Below are 23,252 nucleotides of genomic sequence, written 5' to 3' on the forward strand. Positions count from 1 at the left end.
AATCTCATGTTACGGGTTGATTTGTGACGTATACCATATGAATATACATTTGACTATTGTATTGTATTATGGACAGCGAAATCGAAAATCTCAATATCAAGACTGCTTTCGGCCAACTCAGGCGGTCTAGACTATTCCACGGCAGTCTACTTCTTGCTCTCTGGTAACTTGGTCGGGCATTGTGATCCAAACAAGAACTAGCCTTACACTCATAATTTGTACATTTTGGACTTTTTAAATGTACAATCTTCAATGGCGTCTATTGCGGTGCACTACTTTTGGAGCCCATCTTGTAGTCATCAAACTTCAGTTATGTTAATCCAAATTACAACTATGTATTGTTACGCCTGAGAGCGATCAATTCATGCCATGTGTACGCCAACAATATCAAATCCAATTTTAGTAATACTATATCTATATCTCACGTAATTAGGACTTCAGCACGGGCAGTTACACATAAGTATTCCACTCTGTTTCCTCACAACGTGCTATTACCACACACGCTACTAGAAGTACCGTTTTTTGTAACCGCGCCTTGTCTCTAATCTTCAGCAGCTGGAGCAAAGTCGACTTTCTCCCAAGGCATCAGCAAGCCACCGACGAGGAGCACCGCTCCGGTTCCAACCAACATTCCAAACACTCGTCGAATAGTACTGAAAATGGCGCGAACGGCAACATCGACAACGTCCGAATCAGCGGACTTGAAAATAGGCGAGATCTTTCCTGCCAGTGCCGACCGTACGTAATCATCCGGGAAGTGAAAATCCGCCAACGCGTCCCTTAGGGACTGATACCCTAGATTCTGGAACAGGGCCCCTGCAGCGGCAAGCGATAAGGCCATGAAGCCAATCTGCGCGACGTTGATTAGCCCGATCGCTGAGGCGCGATCTTGCTTGGCGACCTTTGAGGCAGCGATGGCATAGCCATTTTGAAAAGGAAGACCGGCGCCGGCAGCCACAAGGATCTCGTAACCATAGATGCGGGCCACGCTAGTCTCAGGCGTAATAGTGAATAGCAAGGCGCCCCCGGTAACAACGAGGGCTCCACCTAGGATGTAATAGAGATTGTAGCGCTGTACTACAGGAAGGGAGCCACCAGCCACCATGACAAAGAAGATGAAAAATACAATAAAAGGTAACAGGCGCACCGCGGCTTGAAGGGCAGAGTCATTGCGGGTAACCTGGAACAGGAGCGGGACGTAGTATATCGTAACAGCAACAGCAGTGGCCGAGGTAGCTGTACCAACACATACAAGCGCCAACGCTCTGCTTTTAAGTAGGTGTAATGGAAATAGCCTCGTTTCCGCGTCAGTGAAAATAAAAAATGCCTGTTGGAGGATAAACAGCGTCAACGACACCCCCCATACCACCCATACTGCAATGGTTGGTCCTGAGCCCCAAGCCCACGTAGCTCCGCCAAAGGTGAGGACGAGCATGAACAGAACAAACACGACTGCATTCAATATGGCGCCCACCGAATCGATGGATTTGAGAGACTGCAACATTGTCTGATCCCTGCTGGGACGGAAGGACGGGAAAATAAACAGGTACACAGGCGACATAAGAGCGGCCAGGGGGAGGTTAATGTAAAAGGCCTATGTGTGGGCTTATCAGCTTGATACTTTCTCAAAAGATTGTAGGCTCTTCTTGATTCTTACCCAACGCCATGTTGCACTGCTGTCAGAAAAAGCACCACCTATAACAGGTCCAAGAATTGAGCCGAAACCCCATGCGAGACCAATGCCGGCGTTATATAGACTCGCCTCCTTATTAGTCGTAAAAACTGAGAAGTAACTCAAAGCTCTATCTCCAAATTAGCCAACATGTATATCACAGCTCTAGAAGTGGCTAAACACTGACCCAAGGTACATGCCAGATCCACCAATTCCAGCAATAACCCGGCCAATGATTAGAGCATCTGAGGTTGGAGCGGCGCCGCAAATGGCACTTCCGATCTCAAAAATAGCGGTAGTTATTATCATGAGCCATTTGATGTTAAACATACTATATAGCCGGCCCATCAAAAGGATTACAGCAACGGACGCCATTGGGAAGCCCAGCCCAACCCATTGCAGGTTCTGGATCTCACCGAGCGCCTCGTAAACTGAACCTTGAACATCGGCTGCAATTGTTGTGTCGAGACCTGCGTTATGCTGGTGTTAGCGTGCGAGTTGCCATCTTTGTTAGTACAGTGTAGCAGACCATAAAGCAAAGCCCCCAAATAAAGGCCTACGCAGGTTAAGGCCCATTTCCATGTTGAAATACCATCTCTGGGGTGCTGTATGTTCGCTTCATTATTATTCTTTTCCAGTATACCATCTTCGACACGGGATATAATTGAATTTTGGTTGCGTGGGTTAGTCTGTAGCAAGACTCCGCGGCCTTCTCCTTTAAAGGCCGCCATTTGTCAAGATCTCGGTTAGGTAGGTCAATACAAAAGGTAAAACAATGCTTTGCGAAAAGATAGTAGTCTTTGTATAAGTATCATGGGAAATGCCTGACTCTTATACAACTTTTAGATTCGCACATGACAGACTCTCGCTCAGCTGCTAGCACTATATATCTCCGCTGCCGTCCAAACTTCAGTTACAGGCTACAGTAGGCAATTACATGTAGTCAACAGATTACAAACCTGCTTGCTTACAGACGGGGAAGATTTCTCCTGATACCGGACCGCGCTGACTCAACTGCAGCTCGCTTTGTTGTTCGAACTGGCAGCATCGGCCTCGTGCTTGACGCCGATCTGCTGCGCAACTGAGTTATCAGGCAGAAATACATACGTTGCTACACTATTGAACAAAAATCAATAACAAGCCCAGTCTATTCTTACTTGCTATTTTTTTTGACCGACGGGCAGATTTTCAATCTCCCCGTGGATATACTGTAAATTACATGTAGCCCCACTTGGTAATTTAACAAAGCCTTGCAGCCACTTGTTTGCCTACAGTACTTGAGGTTAGTTCCTGAAAAGTGCTCAAGAACATCAAGAGCGTCAAAAAAGATGATATAAATCTAGCTAAAAGAGAGGCAAGCCCTAAGGGCTTGAATGAAAGAAAGAATCAGTGTCATGGTGTTGCAAACGGACAGGCACCTTGCATAGGTCACGTGAGGACTCGTGCAACAGTTTCTACATATTAAGCTTGGTAAAAGATGCTAGAACGATTTGTATTTTGAATTAAATCGATGATTGAATCTACGCCGCTTATTAGTATGTATACGTGTTTGCACTTATCTTTAGCCCTCCAAATAATGGAATAAGAAAACATTCAAGGATGAAGAGCCGTTATGGATGCTATTGAGGCCAGCCTGCATCACAATACAGGCCCACTTCGCCTGGAGAACACGAACATTGAAGGAAACGCAGCTACGAGCACGGATCAACTCAGTCCAAATGAGTTTTTTTTTCTACAATGTGAACATTATGCCTTCTTCCTTTCAATTGGGCATTACCCACAGCCCAAGTTGGACAGCTCATAAAAAGCAATGTCTTACGTTAATAAGGTAGTAAAGGGCCCTTGCTACATAGCTACGAGAAGCTTTCTAGCATACATTACATGTAGTCATTTTCGTTCTATCTCGGCTTACAGAAATACTGACCCGTAGAGTTGCATCTCGGTGTGCAGAAATGCCCCCCCCCCCAACGCAGCCATTTTTCTTTTCTATCTCGGCTTGCAGAAATATCTTCAGCCCGTGGAACCATTCTTGGTGCATCTCGCCTTGCAAAAATAGGCACTGCTCCGTGGAGTTGCATCTCGTATGTCCTCGGTTAAGTGCCGAGAGCTTCAAGGGCACGTGCAGTTGTGCCCTTTCTCCTTTTCCTGCCTCTGCGATCAATTTTGCTTCTGCAATCGATTTGCGTTGGCGCTCGACAAAGAAACCAGGAATGGGAAATCATGAATATGGAAAAAAATGCAGTCGCCAGCTCTTTTCTTGTCGCCTTTCAAGACAAGTCATGGACAAGGAATGCATCCCTCCCTCTTTTTTTCGCGTCTGCCCGAGGGGTCGTATCGGGAAGAGCTGCCAACCAACCCTACGGCAAAAATTACCCGTGTTAATCAATCCCTCCCCACATGCTCTCCTCGTGCGTCTCTGGATGGATCACATATTGGTCTTAGTTTCAAGGGGCGAGGCTTGGGTAGCTATTGTCCCCCATTTGCAGCAACTGGTATGGATCGCCGGCGCAGTCGGGAAACAGAATTTGGCGGAACAAGCATGAGAGCCCCGGGCTGCCACCCACTCGGCGACTTGTCACTATCAAGCATTCCCTAACGAATCAAGGATTTCGTGGCCACATCTTCGGACGGCCTGGCAAGTGTAGATTTGCGTTCCGACAGTCCAGGCGGGCTTCCTTAGCTTGGTTATAAGTGCTTTACGACCCAAGTATACGAATCCCAAGAGGTCTCAGTGCGCCTACCATGGCAATAGTATGGGCAGAAATCCTGCCTCATGCTCAAAAGGCCTATATGCTTTCCGAAATCCAATGCGTCAGTTTGATAAAGAGGTACATAATCACTTCCCATCGCGCAGAAGGCGCGAAAAACCAGTCGACGATGATCCAACTGCTGATAACCCTCCAAGCAGATTTTGACAACGAGGCATCGCACTTTTGGTCCTAGACATGTCTTATCATTTCATTCTGTGCGGCCAGGTATTTAGCTAGTCGACAAATCGCATCATCAAATCAAGACTCCTAGTCACCAGGATCGGCAGCTTTTCCTGCCAGAACTTGCCAAACCATCATCTCACAGACATATCGTATTCTTCTACAATCCGATAGACGACAGCCACCATCCTAGGTAGGCATCTTACGATGGTGAGTTGCAATAACCAAGACTGATAGCCGCCTTTTGTTAATGAAGTTCCTTGTTTATAGTCACTGGAATTTTCGACGATCAACCCTGGATATGAAGCTTCGGACATAGCCGACTCTGTAACAAGAAAGCTTGGAGACCATTGACCCATGAACACGAAGCCCTGAATATCGTCAGCCCTGCTTCCTGTTAGTATCTTATCAATTGATGAAGTCATCATCAATTTGGAAGTTCCCAATCTTCGGAATCAGGATCGGCCCTAAGTGTATGACTTCCATCGTGGTGTCTCACATCCCATTCTTTCGAATGGCCATGACATTATAAAGAGAGGGAAAATCCCATGCTGCAACTGGTATGTGTAGCCTCCCCAACGACCATTATGATCTTCAATTGATCGCCCGTCCAGCTGAATATCTATCTCAATTGTCATCGCTCGATCGCCAATGCCCTCTATGTATATGATATTTGGGTCCCCGCTGCTTCAAAAGTCTTTTCTAATGTGTTTTCTATAAGTGGCAGCCCTGCGTAAACGACTCCTAACCAATCGCTCAACGCAATTGTGCGGCACAACAGCTGATTTTGGTTGGTAAAGAAAACCTCAACTCGAGATGGACTCTCCTCATTCTCCCCCAGGACTTTCAGTCTTGCTTGAGAGCCTGTACTCCCTGCCGATATCTGAAATTAGCACAAGTGAAGGATTTCGACGTCTTCTAGGTTCGGGCGTTGATAAGGAACGGATTTTGGAGGCGATTCCAGACACGCCGCATCTTTCCTCTCGACCACTGGCGTTGCTTCGTGTACTATTGACCGAGTTACCGGGATCATGGCCGACGTTCCCTCTAGTCAAATGCTTCACAAGACTATATCACTTAATGCCAGAAGATGCCAGGTCTTATAAAGACAAGAGAGCAACACAAATTATTCATGACACTTCGGAAATGGTTAAACAATCTTATGAATCGTTTGCGTCTTTCATATCTTACGACTCAAGGCCAGCTCTGAGATCATCAACGCCAGGAACCTATATAACCCACAATGGGCTACGAAGATTTGTTGATAGTTTTCGACTTCCATCTGGGAAGTTGACTCGCAAGCCGATTGTCGCAATAGCTTTGCCCAATGGTCCGTTGCTTGCTGCGACCTGTATCGCGGTTACAACATATTATACCTCTGCGCCAATCAATCCTGCTGCTGGCGCGGAGCAATTCCGCGCAGATGTGCAACAAGCTGGTGCCAAGTTCATCTTAACGACGAGAGACGACTATGAAAGACTAGAATTAGGGGATCCCTGGGTCGCCTCAGCAGGAATTCAAGTCTTCGTGGTCAAGTGGGACAATAACGACAAGATCGAAATCCAAGACCTTGACGGCATTGCAGTTTCGCAGCCGAGCCAGAATCCTCCTCACAATGGACCAGATGATTTTGGATTGATACTTTTTACAAGTGGCACATCCGGTACAAAGAAAGTTGTTCCCATGACAATGCATTCTATTATCGCTGGCATTAGCTTCGTTGTAGAGTCATGGGGTCTGACTGCTTCGGATATATGTCTGAACATGATGCCATTGTACCATGTGTAAGTGTAACAGGAGAGGAGCACGCGTGAGATAGCCTTGGCTAACATCTATGGCAGTGGAGGATTGGTAAGGAACATCTTTGCTCCTATCTTCGCAGGTGGATCGACAGTATGCTGTGCAGCATTTGATCCCGGCTTATTCTGGGATATAGTCCAAGAAACTCCCGTTACGTGGTATTATGCATCTCCATCAATGCACTCTGTTATTTTGGCCGCTGCTTCGGACCGTCAAGTGGCCTTGAAACAGAGCTGCATTAGATTGGCATGTAATGCTGCTGGAGGTCTCCTGCCGTCGTTGGCATGCAAACTTCGAGATACATTCAAATGCGTTGTGCTTCCAAGCTATGGAATGACCGAGTAAGAGATGTGATGTCAATCTATATTAATCAATCGTACTGACATATTAACAGATGCATGCCAATATCAACGCCGCCACTTAATTACGAGCTGGACAGAGAAGGTACATCAGGCGTCAGCGTAGGGCCAGAGCTTTCCATATTGGATTGGTCGGATGATCCTGTCCCATTGGGCGATATAGGGAGGATCTGCGTGCGCGGTGCGCCTGTGTTTCCCGGATACCTCAAACCAGACGGAACTCTTGACAAGTCGCCATTCAACTCAAACGGCTGGTTTGACACAGGTGATCTTGGTTACATGGATAAAGACGGTTACCTTTACATCACTGGAAGGAGCAAGGAAGTTATAAACCGAGGTGGTGAGCTCATCTCGCCCTTCGAGGTGGAAAATGCCATTATGCGCTTATCCATGTCCCCGGAGTCGCCTCTCCATGGACGTATTCTCCAAACTCTTGCCTTTTCGGTGCCTCACGATGTGCTGCAAGAAGTCGTTGCAGTGGTGTTGGTAACCCCTGCAAATACCCCTCGCGTCGATCTGAAAATGCTACAGACCGCTTTGCGTTTGTCATTACAGCAAGTCAAATGGCCAGTTCTCATCATCTATATGAATGATGTTCCAAAGAAGAACAACAAAGTCTTGAGAATCAGACTAGGCCAGAGATGTGGGATACCAGAATTAACAGATGACACATCTTATCTGAACAGGCACTGGGAGGCTACATGTCCGCCTCCCGACACCGACCTCTCAATTACAATCAAGACATTACAATGTGCTATTGACTATAGTACCTTGTCTGCTGGCTTGGACGCCATTGTTCCTGGCAATTTTAGGCACTACTGCAAACAGAATCACACTAGGGGGTCATTGCAAGCTTTTATTAGCCCGATTGAAGGACATTCAGGGGCACTGAATCAGCAGCCAGATGCATTGAAAGCACAGCTATCCAGAACCATTCACGGATATTTGGTGCCCGAACACGTATACCTGCTGCCAGATCCCCTGCCACTCGATCCTTCTGGCGCCGTCGATAATGACGAGCTGGATCGGCTACTTGCAGAAATGGACATTGATTCTTTGCAGGTGCTTGAGGCGTCTACTGAAGGAAAAGTCAAAAAGATTTTTGCAGATGTTCTTTCCAGAGACCCACGGGACATAGTACCCAACGTTGATTTTTTCACTCTCGGTGGAGATTCTCTTAAAGCAGGGCGTCTGGTATCAGCCTTACGGTCTGCGTTCGCTATCCAGATTCCCATCCAGCTTGTCTTCAACCAAGGGACTGTTTCTGCTATTGCTACTTTTGTCGACAAAACAATAGAACTTCAACCGGCTAATGCAGTCACTGATAACAAAGTTGGCTGTTCAAAGACTTACAGCTCGACAAACCCCTTCGTGATGTTTCTTCAGCTGATTCCGCTCACCGTTATCTATCCTCTGCGTCGTGCAATTCAATGGACCGCCTTTATTGTTGCTTTGGGCTACGTGGAAAGCTGGCCAACAAATCACCATACGCTGGGTCGGCTGTTCAATGTGGTGATTTCGGTTGTATTCTCAAGATTCGTTATTCGAATTGTCAGTCCCTTTTTTGGCATCGCGGCGAAATGGCTGATCATTGGCCGCTATCGCGAGGGGCTTTATCCCATGTGGGGGACATACCACACGCGCTGGTGGATGGTCCAGAAGATTGTCAGCCTTTGTGGAAAGGGACTCTTCAATATGAATGGAAGCATGAAGCTCATGTATTACCGACTGATGGGAGCGAAGATTGGCAAGAATGTTCAGATCTCCGGCACCTCAGTTGGTGAGTGGGATCTTCTTGATATCCGAGATGGGGCAACTCTCTCACAATGCATGTGTCGTCCATTTGCTGTGGAGGGCAATACGTCGATGTATTTGGGCCGTATTGTTATCGGAGAGAATGCGTCTGTTGGTGCAGCATCAATCATAGCCCCTGGTGCAGTAGTTCCTGCCAATGCTTGCATAGGAGCGAATTCGTCGAGCTGGGAGCTTGATGATGCTGACGAGGAGAACCGGACCCTTTCTTCTAACCAAGCGCAAAAACCGCATGTGCTTCTCACATGCTTATTTACTGTGCCGCTGGTATTCTTCGTATGGATCCTGTCGCTGCTCCCTTGGCTGGGTGGTATCCTCGGCATGGTAGAAACGATGCCCTCCCCAGATATCTCGCCAGTACGAGGTGTTCTTGACTGGTTCTCGACCCCCACACGGGTGGGATATCACTCTCTTGCTTTAATCCTGCGAAGTATGGCCAGTCCGTACATCTTCTTTGCTTTTACCTTGGTTGTGAAGTTGCTGTTGGATGCTGTATTTGGAAAGATGACTATTGCCTCTGCAAGAGACCAGGGAGCGATTGTTACGTGGCGAGCAGCTCTAATGAAGACCTTGCTGCCAGTTTCGCGCCTACACGACATGACAGTCATGTTTGGCCAGCATTACGAAGCAACATCTATTGCTTTACGCTTACTGGGAGGCCGAATAGGCAAGCGAATTTACTGGCCAGGGACGGGTCCCGGTATTGGTGATTACCATCTGATAGACATCGGAAACGATGTCGTATTTGGTTCTCGCTCTCGCTTCGTTACGTCGGATGGCACTGGTTCCGAGAAGATCACAGTCCAAGACCGTGCTATGATCGCAGATCGAGTGTGTCTACTCCCCGGCGTGACAGTTGGCAGTCAAACTACTATGGGTTCTGGCTCCCTGACACGCCGGGGGGCATCTTATGCATCTGGTGGTGTCTTTGTGGGCTCAAAAGGCCGCGACTGTGTCCATCTCTCAGGTGGCCAGAGCACGGCAGTTGATGAAAAGAAATTGAGCCGTTCCCGTACCCGTACCCGCATGCGACATATACGCAGCGATGACACTCTCACTGGCAATAAGACGGATTTAGATTCCAAAGAGAGTAACATACAAGTTCGAATTCCTCATTCGAGTAGTGAGGAAACGCTCGCCGAGCTGCGCACTTCAAAAACGAGGCGTGGTGAGATGAAAAAGGAGGGCTTTGCGGCCTCTGAAAACGAAACAGATGATCGTGCGTCAGAAACGACGGAAACAGACGACTTGTCTCCATTTGGACGTGCATTCTATCTCAAACGAGCGCCTTACCACGTGCTCGGACAGTTTGTCATCTTCTGCTATTCCTCACTCATCGTCATTTTCACCACCTTTTACTGGAATGCCCCAGTTGTCATATGCGCACAAGTGGTTGACCACCTGATGAATCGATTCGTCCGCCGCGACATAGGCTATGTATTGAATGTTGGCGTACTATTCCTCATGTCTTGGGCAAGCATGGCTATCGCATTCACAATGTTGGCCGCTTTGGCACTATTCATTGTCATTGCGAGCAAATGGATTCTGATAGGTCGCCGTATGCCTGGAAACTATGACTGGGATAAATCTTCTTACTGTCAACGATGGCAGATCTTCCTCAGCATCGAGAGGCTTCGACGGCGCTGCTTTCATAGTCAGGGTATTATAGGGCTCCTAACAGGAACCAACTGGATCGTTTTGTATTTCCGAGCACTGGGCGCTGAGATTGGCAAAGACTGCGCCCTTTTTGCCAATGGCAATCCCAGCTTGATGTTTACAGAGCCCGACTTGATCAAGCTAGGAGACAGAGTTGCTATTGACGATGCTAGTGTGGTGGCTCATATCAACACTAGGGGCAAGTTTGATCTGAACAGACTGAATATTGGAGACAGGTGTGTGATGCGTTCGGGAAGCAGACTGCTGAGCGGTGCCACGATGAAGGATGATAGCTGTCTTTTGGAACATACGCTCATTATGGGTGGTGATGTTGTGGAAGAAAGGTGGACAATGCAGGGATGGCCTGCAGAGAAGTATACCGGAAAGAGAGCAGCGATTGAGTAGAGCTTCGAAGTGAAGCGTTGTACAGGACTATGATTGCGCTTCGCACCTTGCTCGCATATGACAGACAGACATAATACGTGAGTAGAATGATCAGCGAAAAGGGGGTTAGCTTTATGCTTTGTTGGGAACTGGGAGAGTTGATGCTTTTCTTTGGAACGAAATCGTTAGTTTAGATAGATGGATAATGACGAAATGACGGCTTGTATTGCTCTGATAGCGAAATACTAAGTTTCCTTTCTGATCCCAACAGCATTATCATCTACATTCATGCAGTATGTTGGCCGCCTCACAATACATATCAACATAGATGACGTTAATGCCCAGTTTGAGTACCTCGTGAAACTTTGTATGCATGCATTGTACTCATTATCATTATTATCGTCATTATTATTATTCAAGATATGTACCTTAGTTTTGAGTACTGCCAATAGCTTCGCTTAAAGACGCTGAAATCAACCCATGTGTTCCTCTGCTCGCCTGCACCGCCCTTGAAACTAGTGATTGGTGATTGTATGAAGCAGACAAGGGTAGCTGGCCCTTGAACCAGAGGTTTGTGACTTCATCTCTGTTGGGCAGATATGCCACACAGCAAGCAGCCATAACAGACTCGTGCTCCAGCGCAACAGGGTCCAGCACAATGGAGGCATCGTTGCCATCCTTGCTCGCCACCAGCGCAGCTACTCCTCCAGAAACAGTGTCGACGCAGTCAATACCTGCATCGGCAATGGCTGCAGAAGCAACAGTAATACACCCGCCCAGCACGTTCATCACGTCCCATTCCTCGACTCGCCGCTCCACCGCGTCTTGCCGAGTTGACTCCCCCTCGATAATCGTGACGACGATGTCGACGCCACTCTTGGGCCACCGGTCAGCAATCAGCGCTCCGCGGAGGGCCGTTTCCAGGTGTGTGCTGAGATCCTTTTCGCTGGAGTCACGAAGATAGCCTCTGCGCTGTTTCGTGGCGAATGGAGCAAACTTGACATGGGTTGAGAGCACCATGTAAGGCGAGAAAGGAGCAGAGCGTGGAAGGGATCTGGGTCCATGGACGGTGCACGTCAATTTCATGCCTGAGCCGTGTTCGCCTTCTCTGGGCTCAATCTCGAGATAGGCTGAGCCGGATGCTGAGGGTGTTACCCCTGTCTTGAGATCTAGTCGTAAAGTCTTAGTCTCCAAATTCTCGTGATAGCTCATATAGCTGCATATGGTTGGGATGGGTTTTGTCTCACAGAGTGGCCGGATGGCATCAGGTGCTCGCTGGCGACGCGAAGCTGCATTTAATTCGCCATCGTCATAGACTGGCGGCAAGGTAGAGCTGCCGGGCCCGTTGACTCGTCTTCGATCTGCCATGATGTCTTATTTCTTCGCTGTACAGCATCAACAGCCCAAAGAACTTTTTTCTCTTGGAGTGAGAGTCTCAGCGAGCTGGACCCACTATATTTTCTTCGTTTCAGCGCAGAAGCGCTGCCTTTTCCCCGATAGGGCATAACTCAGGTACGTACCTATCTGCAAGAAGCTCTAGAGCTCGAGGCGCTATTTACCTAAGCGTGCGAATCTAACCGTGTATCTGCATATCGATACGGCAGAGCTCCGCTACTACAAAATCTTTGTGAAATTTTTCTTTGCTCTGCTTCACTCTTCTTCACTTGGTTCAACAAACACACTCGCCGCGCAATGTTGTGGCTGGTGTCGAATTTGCACCAATGAATGCTGGGGCTGCTGCCATTCTTTAGGGATGAGCGAGATATACAGCCCCAGCCGCAGCTACAAAGGTAAGCAATGCAGTATTTGCCTCACCATTCGAAGGCGTTTTGCCTACTTCGCAATCACCAACCTCCAACCATCTTTCATGATGATTTTTTCACACTCTGTTCCCGCGATTCCTGAGCGCAGAACAAAACATGCATCACCATCTGATCCAAGCCTTCTCACCCCAGCTGTGCTGTACCTTTGAAGACGTCAGTCGACTAACGCTGATGTTCTAGGAGACACTACCTGCTGATACTCTCGGTAAGAGCTTCGGTATACTCGCTGTGATGTCAAATGGTAAGCACCACAATTTCTTCTTTCTGTCTTTTCTTCTTTAAGAAACCTGCCCACCGACTTTATGATGAAAAACCTTTTTTCCAGTTCTGCTACTGAACATTATTGATGACTCCTAAATTACCATACCAAGATCTCTGATGTCGGACTCTATCATCTTTGTCAATGTTTATTTCACTGCGCTACTTTTCAAGCCGCTAACATTCTGTCTACTCTGTAGTGTTGCCTCCATTGCCATATCTTTCCAACTCGTCTCATCCGCAATGAATCCTCGAAATGGTAAGTGATGATTTTTTTTCTTTTCAACTCGACATCCATCTCGAGGCCTATGTGATGAAAATTAAGTTCTATCCATTCAACAATCGCCTCTAAGCCAAGTCGTTCTTCTTTCTTGCAAGTGTTTACGCATGCGCAGGGGATGAAGGCCTCGACTCCAGTGCTTTGTGAGTGGAGGGCTCGTTTTGAGTTCTCTGCAAGCAGGGCCGGCTGGACGCATGAGTCAAATCGGCTTATCTGATCTGCCACTCTCGACACTCTGTGTATACGACTGAAAGCCCTGGGAGTAGCGCTAACGTCTAAAAGCTCTTGTAGGTACGCTGTGTAAGAACTGTATTGGCATTTTCACATTGTCTACAACACATGGGGATGACGATTTGTCTCCCACGTAAACAAGTAGATTGTAACAATGCGGCCCCTTGATCAAGAATAGCTAGCCCTGATGTGACTGGATGGTTTTGATTGAGCTGAAGTACATGGTGTCTGCTTCAATCCAGATTATCTTTTCATACCAGAGTCATCCATCCAGATCGATGTTGTCTAAGATGCTATCGTAGAACGTCTGATATGCTGAGACTTCAGCCTTGCGGTCCGTTTATCAGCTCTATCAAGCGATTCACCTGAGGTACAGCAATAGCATAGAAATACAGTTTATCTTGATATATACACTGTGCTGTCCCTACGTCAATGTTCCCCGTAGCAAGTGCCTAGAACGCTGAAGCTTAGCTCGGCATCTTTCTAGCTACTGACCCAGGCTACTTGTAAACTGCATGCTCTCTCAGCATAATCCGAGTTAACAGTCAAGAGTCATTGTTTTTTCGACTAACAAATCAGTAAAGGCTCTGACCATGCATGAATCCTTGCTTGGTGATTGCAACCGTGAAAGGCTGCGTGCAGTTCAAGCTGGTTTGTTCAAGACATCGTGTGTTTAGATAAAACTTCGCTAAGCCAATTCTCAGCAGGAGCATCTCAGAAAAAGGATCTGAGTTTGCCAGAAATCTCATCCAAGCTAAATGATGCAGCTACTCCAGTGGTGAGCCCCCAACGCATCATTTCTCGGCCGTGGCTCTATTCTCACATTTCACCGTCCCTCATCCACAGGCACTTCGTGATATAGGCCTGGAGCTGTTTCACCATGTCGATGCTCTCTTGGCTACCCGCGCAAATGGCCAAGAAGACCAGCAGTCTCTATCGATAGAAGCCTCTGATCCGGCTTTCAACGAAGAGTCATCACATGTGCGAAGCCTCGTCGATTCAGTGGCCCAAAAGCTGTTGAAATTTCCCATTTTTGGAACTGATACCGCCATACAAGGTAAGGGTTCTCGACGCTTGTCAAACAGATTCTCCCAAGACTAAACCATTCACACGACGTGGATTAGATTCCGACTATGCTGCTCATTCTCTGGCTGCCGAAGTCGGACTGGCACTGCTCGCCATCATCTCGCCTTACTGCACCTCGCCTTCTGAGCCCTTTCTCTTCGACGACGCAGTTTTGATACGTGTCGTTGCGTACACTGACGAAAACGATGCCTGGACAACGAAAGAGTCGTCACGGCTTGCGACCCGCCTGTTAAAATCCAATCTGAATGATGACAGATTAGATAATTTCATCACCCAACGCCTAGTCCAGGACACGCTTCGGCCGCTATTTTCTAAATCGTCTACTCGGTTAACTGCTTCTGGGAGGCCATCACAAATCGCTCAGCAGCCTACCGGTACACAGGCCAGGACATCTCTAGATACTGTCTCACCGGAACGCGAAAAAGTCCACGCTGCTTCAAGTTGTAAATGGGCAGTCATGCTGTGCAGTGTAAGTCACTTAAAAAGACCAGAATGCCCAAGCATAAGTGCTAACTCAGGTTTAGCAAGCTACGATGGGTCGCCAATGGCCCCTATTTCTTCCCATTCTACTTTCGCTAGCCGAAGACCACAACACAGCAGTCAGGATAAAAGGCTTGCAGATTATTGGTTTCTTCCTAGATACATGCCCGGCAAACGTGATACTGTCTGCTGGCGTTGACAACGTGATCCAGGACGCTGTTTTCCCCACCTTACTCTTCTTACCCTCCACAACACCCGAGAGCGAGTCCATAGAGCTTTTGTATCCTGCATATCGAGTGCTCCTTCGGATAGCCCAGCTGGACCCAGACCCAAAGAGTTTGCGAAGACGACGTTTTCTTGACAAGCTCTTGCGAGATGGCGTCTTTGCGGGCCATTTTCATGCCTCCGAGTATCCTCGCATCGTCGAAGTTCTTATGAATATCACAAAGGATATCATCTTGTGCCTGGGATTCTTCTCAGCAAAGCATCTCCAGGTTGGGATAAAGATCCTCTTGAAAGAATCTCTCTGTTGTTAGGTGCTGACAGCTTTCGGATAGAATCTTCTTCGCCTGTTTGCCTCTACGCTATCGGATCCCTTTGTTATGAGTTACCCGCCATTGGTCTCTTCAACCACAGAGGCCCTGAATGCAACTTTGGTGAATTGCTGGCCGAGATTTTCATCTCCCGGGTACATCGATCAAGCCATCCATACGATTTCCCTGTGTTGGCTCAATCTTAAATCGTCACAGCTGCCACCCGAAGATGCGGATCAAATCTCGGCACACCTAACCCGTACATCGACGATCTTGCAATCTCTTTGGGTCCGAGAAGGTTCTGGACCCATTGCAGGGCTCACAGCGGCGCTACAAATAGAGCCACGACTAGTCGATTTGTTCCCTAGTGTCCCAACATAATGAAATGTGCAAGTACTCATACCTTCTTCCTCTGGGAGCCACATAATGCTCAGTCAAGAGGCTGCTGTTTGAAGAAGGATTTTCCTCGAAGCCACTTCCCGTACGCTTTGTACCTCTTCTTAGGCGCATCCTCTTCGGTGACAGTCAGGGGATTCTCTACTACCTTGACCAGTTCTGAATACACGTCTGCATCTTCATCGACCCCTGAAACCATCAGGCCCTGATTGAGCCAAGTGCCGTCAACATACTCCTGATACTCCGATGAGTCGATGTCTATAGGAGTGTCGCTAGATATAACAAGTGGAAGATTTTGAGGATGACGAATGTATCGTTCATAATCATCTGCCTCCTGATCCTTTACGACTGGGTTTAGTGCGTCATGTACCGCCTTGGTAAATGTCCACTGTGTTGTTTTAGATTTTTCGAGGTCCGACGACTTCTCTTTTAGATTTAAAGTATCTGCGGATGCAGAAGCTTTGGATGAATACATGGTCTCGTGACCATCGTAGATTCCCCAGCGCTCGCCGGCATGTGATGGCCGCAGCCAGAGATTGCGAGATCCATCTCTCCCAGAGATATCAGAGAAAGTAACCGAAGCTCGATCTCCCGTGTCTAAATGTCGGTAGTTTGTCGAAGCAAGAGATGTGGTCGGCGATGTTGGCTCCTTTTTCCCTTTTCTCTTTTCCGGATCGACGTCACCATCGGTTCGGACTCGGAAGGGGCTGAGGTCGTATCTACCGTCTTGGGTTGCCTTTAGAGGAATATATTTGATGGTGGAATTCATTTTGTACGCAAACATCTTGGGGAAGGAAGATAGGGTGGCAGGCCGATAATATTCTAGCCAATAATCGTCAAAAGACTCTGCATTTTTGCAGCGGCCAAGAGCCGTTGGTGCTACGAAAGGCGGTATCTTCCGTTCCTTAAGATATGCCGGTGTAAACCAGTTGATGTAACTAGGCCGTCCTGCATCTGTCCATTCTCTAGGATTGGCGTGGTGAAGGTAGTAGTCTGTTGGGAGATCCCAAAGCATAGGTTGGCCTTGTGCGAAAATATAGTTGCCTAGGAAGAGATTGTACGCCTCTTGTCTCTGGCTGTCCAAGAACGAGTTATTGTAGTACCGCTTGAAGCTTTCTATCATATCTCGAGAGTGGCTGGTCCATTGGTTGATTTTGCGATAGGTTTCCATGGTATTGACAAGCTGAGAACCGCCGTACTGTACCGCAATGGTGTCTCCGTGATCATGCCACATATGAGTGAAGAGATTCACGGCATCGGTATCGTACTCGACAGATGTATTTTCAATAATCCCCAGAGCGTGAAGTTGATGGCCCAACGCACGCTTGCCAATGACGAATTGAGCGGCATTGGTGCGATCTAAGCAGTCGATGCAATTGGTCCGGGCAATGCCGTTCTGAGCCGTCATACCGCTTGTGAGCCCATCGCCGTTTTGGAAGAAGCCTGTTGTCTTTAGGACCGATTCGGCAATTGTCTCTAGGTTTCCAATCACATCACCACCTCGGATTTTCGAGGCGCGGCTCATGTCCCACGCCTTGTGGATGATCTTTTTGTCGTCTGGCAGGAACTGGTTGAGGTAGTCTATGGCATGTGTATACTCTGCTAGAAGCTTCGATTCCCTGGGTTGCCGCTCTTTGGACTTGATAAGGTTGAGCACATAGATAGGCGCGCCATACCGCTCAAATAAATTATCGAAATGGAGTGCCGCGGCACTATAGAAGGGATCTATCAGATTGAGCTCAATGGGTGGCTTTGGAGTCACGCCGGTGTTGTCTTGTGTCCAATAGAGAGGTATACTTCCTCGATGTTGGACGTAAGAAGTGTACTGAGGGCTGCAGTACGGTCTTGGACCTGGAGCGTGGAAAGACGTTGTCAAGGATTCAGCGACGATTTGCTCTGTTTCAACGTCATTGGCGACGTATCCCTAATTATGAGTGAGAAGATGGTGACAATTTCATGAAGTGAATGGCAGCTTACCAAGTCGTTTGCGCCTCGCTTTAGAAAGCGGGCGCCAGCAAAATATCGTGACCGCCTAGCAATCACAGTAATATGTGCGGTTCGACCATATATTGAAAGCGCTGTGCTGAGTCAATATGTGGCTCATGCATGCTCTGAGATTTATGGATGACTTGCCTGCCTGATCTATGTATCCGTGTATGATAGGACGGCACCAATCATATGGATCTTGAAGCGCGTCGACTGCTGGCTGCAGCAAGTAGCTATTCCAGACAAACATTGAATTGAGATCCTCGTTTGGCCACGGTATGGTGCCGTTTGCGAGTGATTTCCTCTCTCTGGTAATGTTATGCTGGAGAGTTCGAGTAATGTCGTATGAATAGCTGTAGTAGAATGACTTGGTCAGGTCAAGCGTGTTCAATATCGTCAGGTAGCGCTGCTCTTCCGGCTTGTTGCGAGCGTCGACCTTGGACCGTCCAGGCGTCAAAGGCACCAGCTCAGTTCCCTCCACCTGGTGGATGTAGTGGCCACCAATCATGGCGACAGTGCTCTTCTTGGTGATGAGAAGCATGTAGTATGGGCCGGTAAACTTGATGAAGCCCAGCAAGCCCCAGGTGGTGCAGCGGAGCTTGATGCCTCCAGTCCCACGATTTCCGTCATCAATGGTGTCGAGCAGCTGGTTCACCTCCCTGAGGCTGTAGATGATCTTGTCGTCGGTGATGTTCAGCTCGGCCCCCTCTGTGGTTCTATCAATCTTCAAGATCCTGTACCGCTTCTCGCTCACGTCCACTCCGACCATGTAGTAGCGGCTGACTGTTTCGTAGAGACTGAACTTGTGCATCTTGTAGAACGACCGCCCGTCGTCCGGGCTGCTCTCCACGTCCCCATTCTTGTCTTCCGCCGCAGGGTTAGAGGCTCCCTGCGCGCGAGCTGCCGAGTCAGGGCTGGACATGCGAGCGAAGGGCTTTGCTACAGCTGGCTCGTCATTGTCCTCTTCAGGATCTCGACCCCATCCGTTGGTGGTTTTTGGGGTAGCAACGGGCGGGGCTTCGATATTCTGCAGCAGAAGAGACGCCGGAGTATCGCTCTCTGGCGTCACAGGCTTGGGTGATTTGCCGCTTTGGTCTGTGGTGTCCTGGTCCATGGCAGGCTGGAGGGAGAGACTTGCATCTGAGAAATAGCTGAAGATCTAAGGTGGCGGACGTGCATAGACGGCTGGTACGTTATTGGTGGGTAGTGAGCGGCCTATAGCAGCGCTCCCAGGAGTATTGACACTGGCCACTTGTTGAGACCTGATTACATATGTATAAATAAGATGAAGAAGTGACAAAGAAAAAGGAAACAACAGATAGAATCACTCAAGGCGCCAATTCCGTCATGTCTTGGTCCCCAAGTGTTGCGGTGCTTGCTGTAGCGAGATCGGGGTGCGCTGTGGCTTGGTGGACAATGCCGCTAATTTTCGATTACCATACTAATTAGTGCTCCATATCTGCTAGAATGGGACAGCATTGATTAGCACGCATCTCATGGCCTCCTATCGTGTTTACAGAGCAGAATATGACTTATTGTCGATAACTACTGCTTTGCTTTTGATATACGCTGTGCTTAATTTGCACTTAAGGTCTTACCTATCAACCACTGAGGTGAGAAGTAGCAGAAGTAGCAACACATGCGTGTTATTGCGCCGGCCTGGGCACTTGCACGAAACAAGGAATGATGTCGACGGAGGAACTGTACTCGTGCCTCTCCACGTTCTAGGCCTGTGTTAGCGGTGACAAGTACGTAGGTACATGTACTATTATTACGGACGTTGGGGACGCATGGCTCTCCAATGTTTACAAGCTCAGATCCATCTAGTCTAGCATGTGGTGGTGCCTTCATGACCTCCACTGCGGAGTTTCCCATGCCATGCCACGGGCTCATTGAACCATTTCACGTCACAGCTCAGTCCCCAGTGCCTGTGCAGTAGCGCCAAGGTACTGACATCCCCCACTAAACTCTAAAGCGCTCAGCGTTCTGCTGGGACGTGATTGTTGCTCGGCTTCTCTCCAGACACTCCAGCGAATCCACAGCTGCGACGGCCCTTCTCACGACTGCATCGCTTCTGGTCTTCTCCGACGTCCTCCACGACTCTCCAAGCGCGCTGCCTCGTGTGCCTCGGCCGATCCGACTTCTCTTCCGGCGCGGCCATCGCTTGACTGGCCTCGGCCATGCAGGATGGCATCGGATTAGCGCCGCCTCTGGCAGCGACTCAGCAAGTTGGCGATTTCGACCCGACGACGACGAATGCCTGGTACAATCTCACGGCCCTTGCCCGCGCAGTCAACGTGACGCGGTATGCCCCCATGATCGAGGGCTTCGTTAAGGCAGGCCCGCGCATAGTGATGAAGCTGGGCTCCTTCATGGCAGCTCCCAACGCCCTTGGCCTTCCGGCCCAAGACGCCATGTCGTCTGCGATGCCCGAACCGGGGATTCTCCATCCCGCTGCCACCGACTCGAGCCTCTATAGCAATATTGTCGACGTCGCCGCAACTCCCAGCGCCCAGGCGGGCTCGGCAGCGCAGCCGCAGCTCTTGTCTCTGGACGGGGTTCGAGGCTTGGGCAGCGTCTTCAACTATGCCACCAGCAAATGGGCGCTCTCTTGCATTGCCATGGCCGTTATCCTCAACAGAACTCACATCTTTGCCGCTACTCGCAGGCGTCTACGGCTCCGCTGGCAAGTGAGGCTGCTGGTGCGACTCATTCCCTTTACTTTGCTGGTTCTCCAAGCTCGCCATCTTCTGCAGTCCATTCAGTGCCAGACGTCAGCGGAATTTGCGTACCTTAGATGGGGCGATACCAACAAGAGCTCTGATCTCATGTCTGCTCATACAAATCCCTTTTTGAATACCATAAGCTCGTCGCTGCTTTTTGGAGCCTCAGATGAACAGTCCTGTGTTTCTGTGAACATGGTCCCGCCGCAAGATGCCGAGGTTGTTGGAGAGCTCCAAGGCTCTTTATCTCGACTGTGGCCTCTATTTACTTCTTTGTGTCTGAGTCAATTTCTTGAGACGCTTACCTGCGCTGTACAGGGACGTCCCGTTGCCGCCGAGACGGGCATGACGCTGTTTGAACAGTCTCTGGCTTTTGCTGAAGCGGATGCTGCTATCAACAACCAGCTTGGTTGGGGCGCGTTTTCCAAATACCAAAACCTGCCCCCTATACCAACCGGCAAAGGCAACACTATTACCCTGACACGAGCGGCAATTCTCAGACGTGTCAACACATCGCCTGAAGTCTTATGGATCGCCCTCCTGTCTTCGATGACACATATAACAAGTCACGTCTTGGGCGTTTTCGACCTTCAAGCAAAGTATCGGCTGGTGAATACGGGTTTCTGGGGCTTGTGTTTTATGGGCAGCCTCGTATGGAGCTTTTTCGCTTTTGAGCCTGACAACATTGCGTCGCACGGATTCTTTAGATTTCCTACTGTGTGCATCATTGGCTTTGTTCCCCATGTATTGATCCTAGTTGGCATTGTCATGTGTCTGTTCATATACGGATTAGCACTGCTACTTACAGCCGCGATGCCAACAGCCAGCCAAGAACAATCTAGGATGAGCTTTCGCCAACGACTGCTTTATGCACACGAAAACATGCAGGCAAATGTCTCGCTGTCGGAACTGCGTATTACGCGGGAGATGGATTTCTACACTGCGTTGCTCAGAACAGGATTCGCTGCTATCACTATGGCCAGTGAAGCTGTTTATCTCAACGAAGATCGTGGTGTCAGCCTTAAGCGCAAGACCTGGCTCGAAGAGGCTCGTTACAGAGAGGCTGAGGAGTTGCGGCGGCAATGGATAAGCATGGGCCTCTCTGATCCCCGTTATGATCAAATCGGCACTGTTGGACTGATACCTGTCAAAGATGGGCCTCTTCTACCCCCAAACGGATATAGCCGAGAGCGTGCTGCGCAAAAGGTTCCCCGTGGCCGTGGCGACAAGGTCCTTAGAGTCGGTATTGGCGCTGCCGAGAGGAGTTCCAGGTGGTTTCTCGCTTTGGAGTTTCTCCTCAGCATCAACAAGCTGCTGGCAAGAGTTTTTGCTCTATCTCTCATGTGGATCCTTGGGGTCTGCCGTATCCAGTCCCGCCCTGGATGGTTGCTCTGGCTGGCGCGCCGGTCCAAGACTCCTGAGAATGAAACTGCATCGAGACCAAGCCGTGGCCCTGGCGGAAGTAGAGATTCGACGGCGAAGCCTTCGAATTTGGATGCGACTCTGAGGTCGGATGCTTTGGATATCGAAGCTGAATTCAGACGAGTTGGTACAAGTCAAGATGAAGAGGCCCTGGATAAGGATCTATACAAATACTGGCTCAAAGGAGGATGGTGGGGATCTCAGGATATGAGCGAAACATATCAGCCTCGCGAAGAAGAAGAAGACTGGGACAATACGAGCGTAATCACCTTGACCACCAATGGGGGCGACAGCGACGATGAAGAAGCAGACGGCTGGATGTCAGACGAGGGCAGCGGGCATAGAACCCCAACTCAACGATCACCACGACCTGGGCGTGAAGACACTCCTTTTCTGGATAGTCCACTGGCTATGGCTGATTTAGCTCGCCTTTTGCATCCTGCCAGTCTGGAAGAACGGCAAGAAGCAGAAAGACTTGCAGCGCATCTTCAAAGCGAACGCATCTTGACCAGATCTGGCTTTAGACGAATGGAGCAGCTGCAGCGGACGCGAATTTTGACAACGCAGACTCCAAAAGGAAAGCAGTTGAATAAGCACGGTCCCCATGGCCGTATCACAAAGCTCAGCCCAGAGGAAGAAGAGCTTCTACTCGAACAGCTAATCTGGACAAAACGACAAGCTTCTCCAGAGAGAGATGGTCAGCAAAGCTCTGAGACTGGCGAAGCGTCCACGCTTACTGAGGGAGACAGCCCCTCTTGCGTCGTATGCCAGTGCTCACCACGTACAGTCATCGTGTGGCCGTGCCGCTGTCTCAGCTTGTGTGACGACTGTCGTGTTTCCCTGGCCATGAACAACTTTGACAAATGCGTTTGCTGTCGTCGCGACGTCATGAGCTTCAGTCGGATCTACGTCCCCTGAAGCGTATTCTATGACAGCGTCTGAGTCTTAAAGCGGAACAACTTCTTGGGGAAGCTGAGCAATTCCTGACTGTATACTTAATTCATTATCTGGGAGTTGGGGCGGGTAGCTTGATTGCTTTCATCTTTGGTTTCGGAGTTTTTGGTCTTTTTATTTTATTCTTCTTCTAGACTGACGTCGTATTATATATATATTTGGCACCCTTCCTTTCAATAGCGGAATTCGTGTTTATAATAAACATTAAAGCGTTACATACCAGCCCACTCTATGCTGAATGTTCTCACCGGAGATGTGACCATCTCAGAACTTGTAGACGGTTTACGGCCGCCTATAAGAAACGCTTTCTTTACGGCTGTTGCCAGTCTGCCGCCGCCTACGATATCAAGGATAGGTATCTCTTCCTCCCAGCCATATTCATTTGCCATGAAATGAGCATGGAAACGCAAAGGATCACCGGGATAGACACTGTAGCGTGACCCAAATCGAAGCCCTGGAGTCATATA

General features: G+C 48.9%; 7 protein-coding genes across 7 annotated transcripts; 4 read left to right on the forward strand and 3 right to left on the reverse strand.

The window, feature by feature from the left end:
* Window positions 1-541: 541 nt before the first annotated feature.
* On the reverse strand, window positions 542-2,294 carry TGAM01_v209848 (major facilitator superfamily transporter; the record flags this gene model as incomplete). Its single annotated transcript, XM_018810084.1, has 4 exons — window positions 542-1,594; window positions 1,658-1,802; window positions 1,860-2,152; window positions 2,265-2,294. The coding sequence occupies 4 exons, from the start codon at window positions 2,292-2,294 to the stop codon at window positions 542-544; spliced, it is 1,521 nt and encodes a 506-aa protein (XP_018656701.1).
* Window positions 2,295-5,418: 3,124 nt separating this feature from the next.
* TGAM01_v209849 (peroxisomal-coenzyme A synthetase) lies at window positions 5,419-10,634 on the forward strand (the record flags this gene model as incomplete). The annotated part of the gene is made up of 3 exons (XM_018810083.1): window positions 5,419-6,386; window positions 6,444-6,743; window positions 6,797-10,634. The coding sequence occupies 3 exons, from the start codon at window positions 5,419-5,421 to the stop codon at window positions 10,632-10,634; spliced, it is 5,106 nt and encodes a 1,701-aa protein (XP_018656700.1).
* Window positions 10,635-11,042: 408 nt separating this feature from the next.
* Window positions 11,043-11,981, reverse strand: TGAM01_v209850 (hypothetical protein; the record flags this gene model as incomplete). Its single annotated transcript, XM_018810082.1, has 1 exon — window positions 11,043-11,981. The coding sequence occupies one exon, from the start codon at window positions 11,979-11,981 to the stop codon at window positions 11,043-11,045; it is 939 nt and encodes a 312-aa protein (XP_018656699.1).
* A 357-nt stretch (window positions 11,982-12,338) lies between these two features.
* On the forward strand, window positions 12,339-12,668 carry TGAM01_v209851 (hypothetical protein; the record flags this gene model as incomplete). Its single annotated transcript, XM_024550651.1, has 2 exons — window positions 12,339-12,403; window positions 12,617-12,668. The coding sequence occupies 2 exons, from the start codon at window positions 12,339-12,341 to the stop codon at window positions 12,666-12,668; spliced, it is 117 nt and encodes a 38-aa protein (XP_024404600.1).
* Window positions 12,669-13,798: 1,130 nt separating this feature from the next.
* Window positions 13,799-15,307, forward strand: TGAM01_v209852 (hypothetical protein; the record flags this gene model as incomplete). The annotated part of the gene is made up of 5 exons (XM_018810081.2): window positions 13,799-13,856; window positions 13,913-13,983; window positions 14,052-14,262; window positions 14,330-14,760; window positions 14,816-15,307. The coding sequence occupies 5 exons, from the start codon at window positions 13,799-13,801 to the stop codon at window positions 15,305-15,307; spliced, it is 1,263 nt and encodes a 420-aa protein (XP_018656698.2).
* Window positions 15,308-15,734: 427 nt separating this feature from the next.
* Window positions 15,735-18,800, reverse strand: TGAM01_v209853 (hypothetical protein; the record flags this gene model as incomplete). The annotated part of the gene is made up of 3 exons (XM_018810080.1): window positions 15,735-17,624; window positions 17,678-17,732; window positions 17,935-18,800. 3 exons carry the CDS (start codon window positions 18,798-18,800, stop codon window positions 15,735-15,737), a joined length of 2,811 nt encoding a protein of 936 aa, XP_018656697.1.
* A 1,066-nt stretch (window positions 18,801-19,866) lies between these two features.
* TGAM01_v209855 (hypothetical protein) lies at window positions 19,867-22,749 on the forward strand (the record flags this gene model as incomplete). The annotated part of the gene is made up of 1 exon (XM_018810079.1): window positions 19,867-22,749. The coding sequence occupies one exon, from the start codon at window positions 19,867-19,869 to the stop codon at window positions 22,747-22,749; it is 2,883 nt and encodes a 960-aa protein (XP_018656696.1).
* Window positions 22,750-23,252: the final 503 nt, after the last annotated feature.

The sequence above is a fragment of the Trichoderma gamsii genome (assembly GCF_001481775.2).
Source record: "Trichoderma gamsii strain T6085 chromosome Unknown Scaffold_52.2, whole genome shotgun sequence".
Taxonomy (NCBI): Eukaryota; Fungi; Ascomycota; class Sordariomycetes; order Hypocreales; family Hypocreaceae; genus Trichoderma; species Trichoderma gamsii.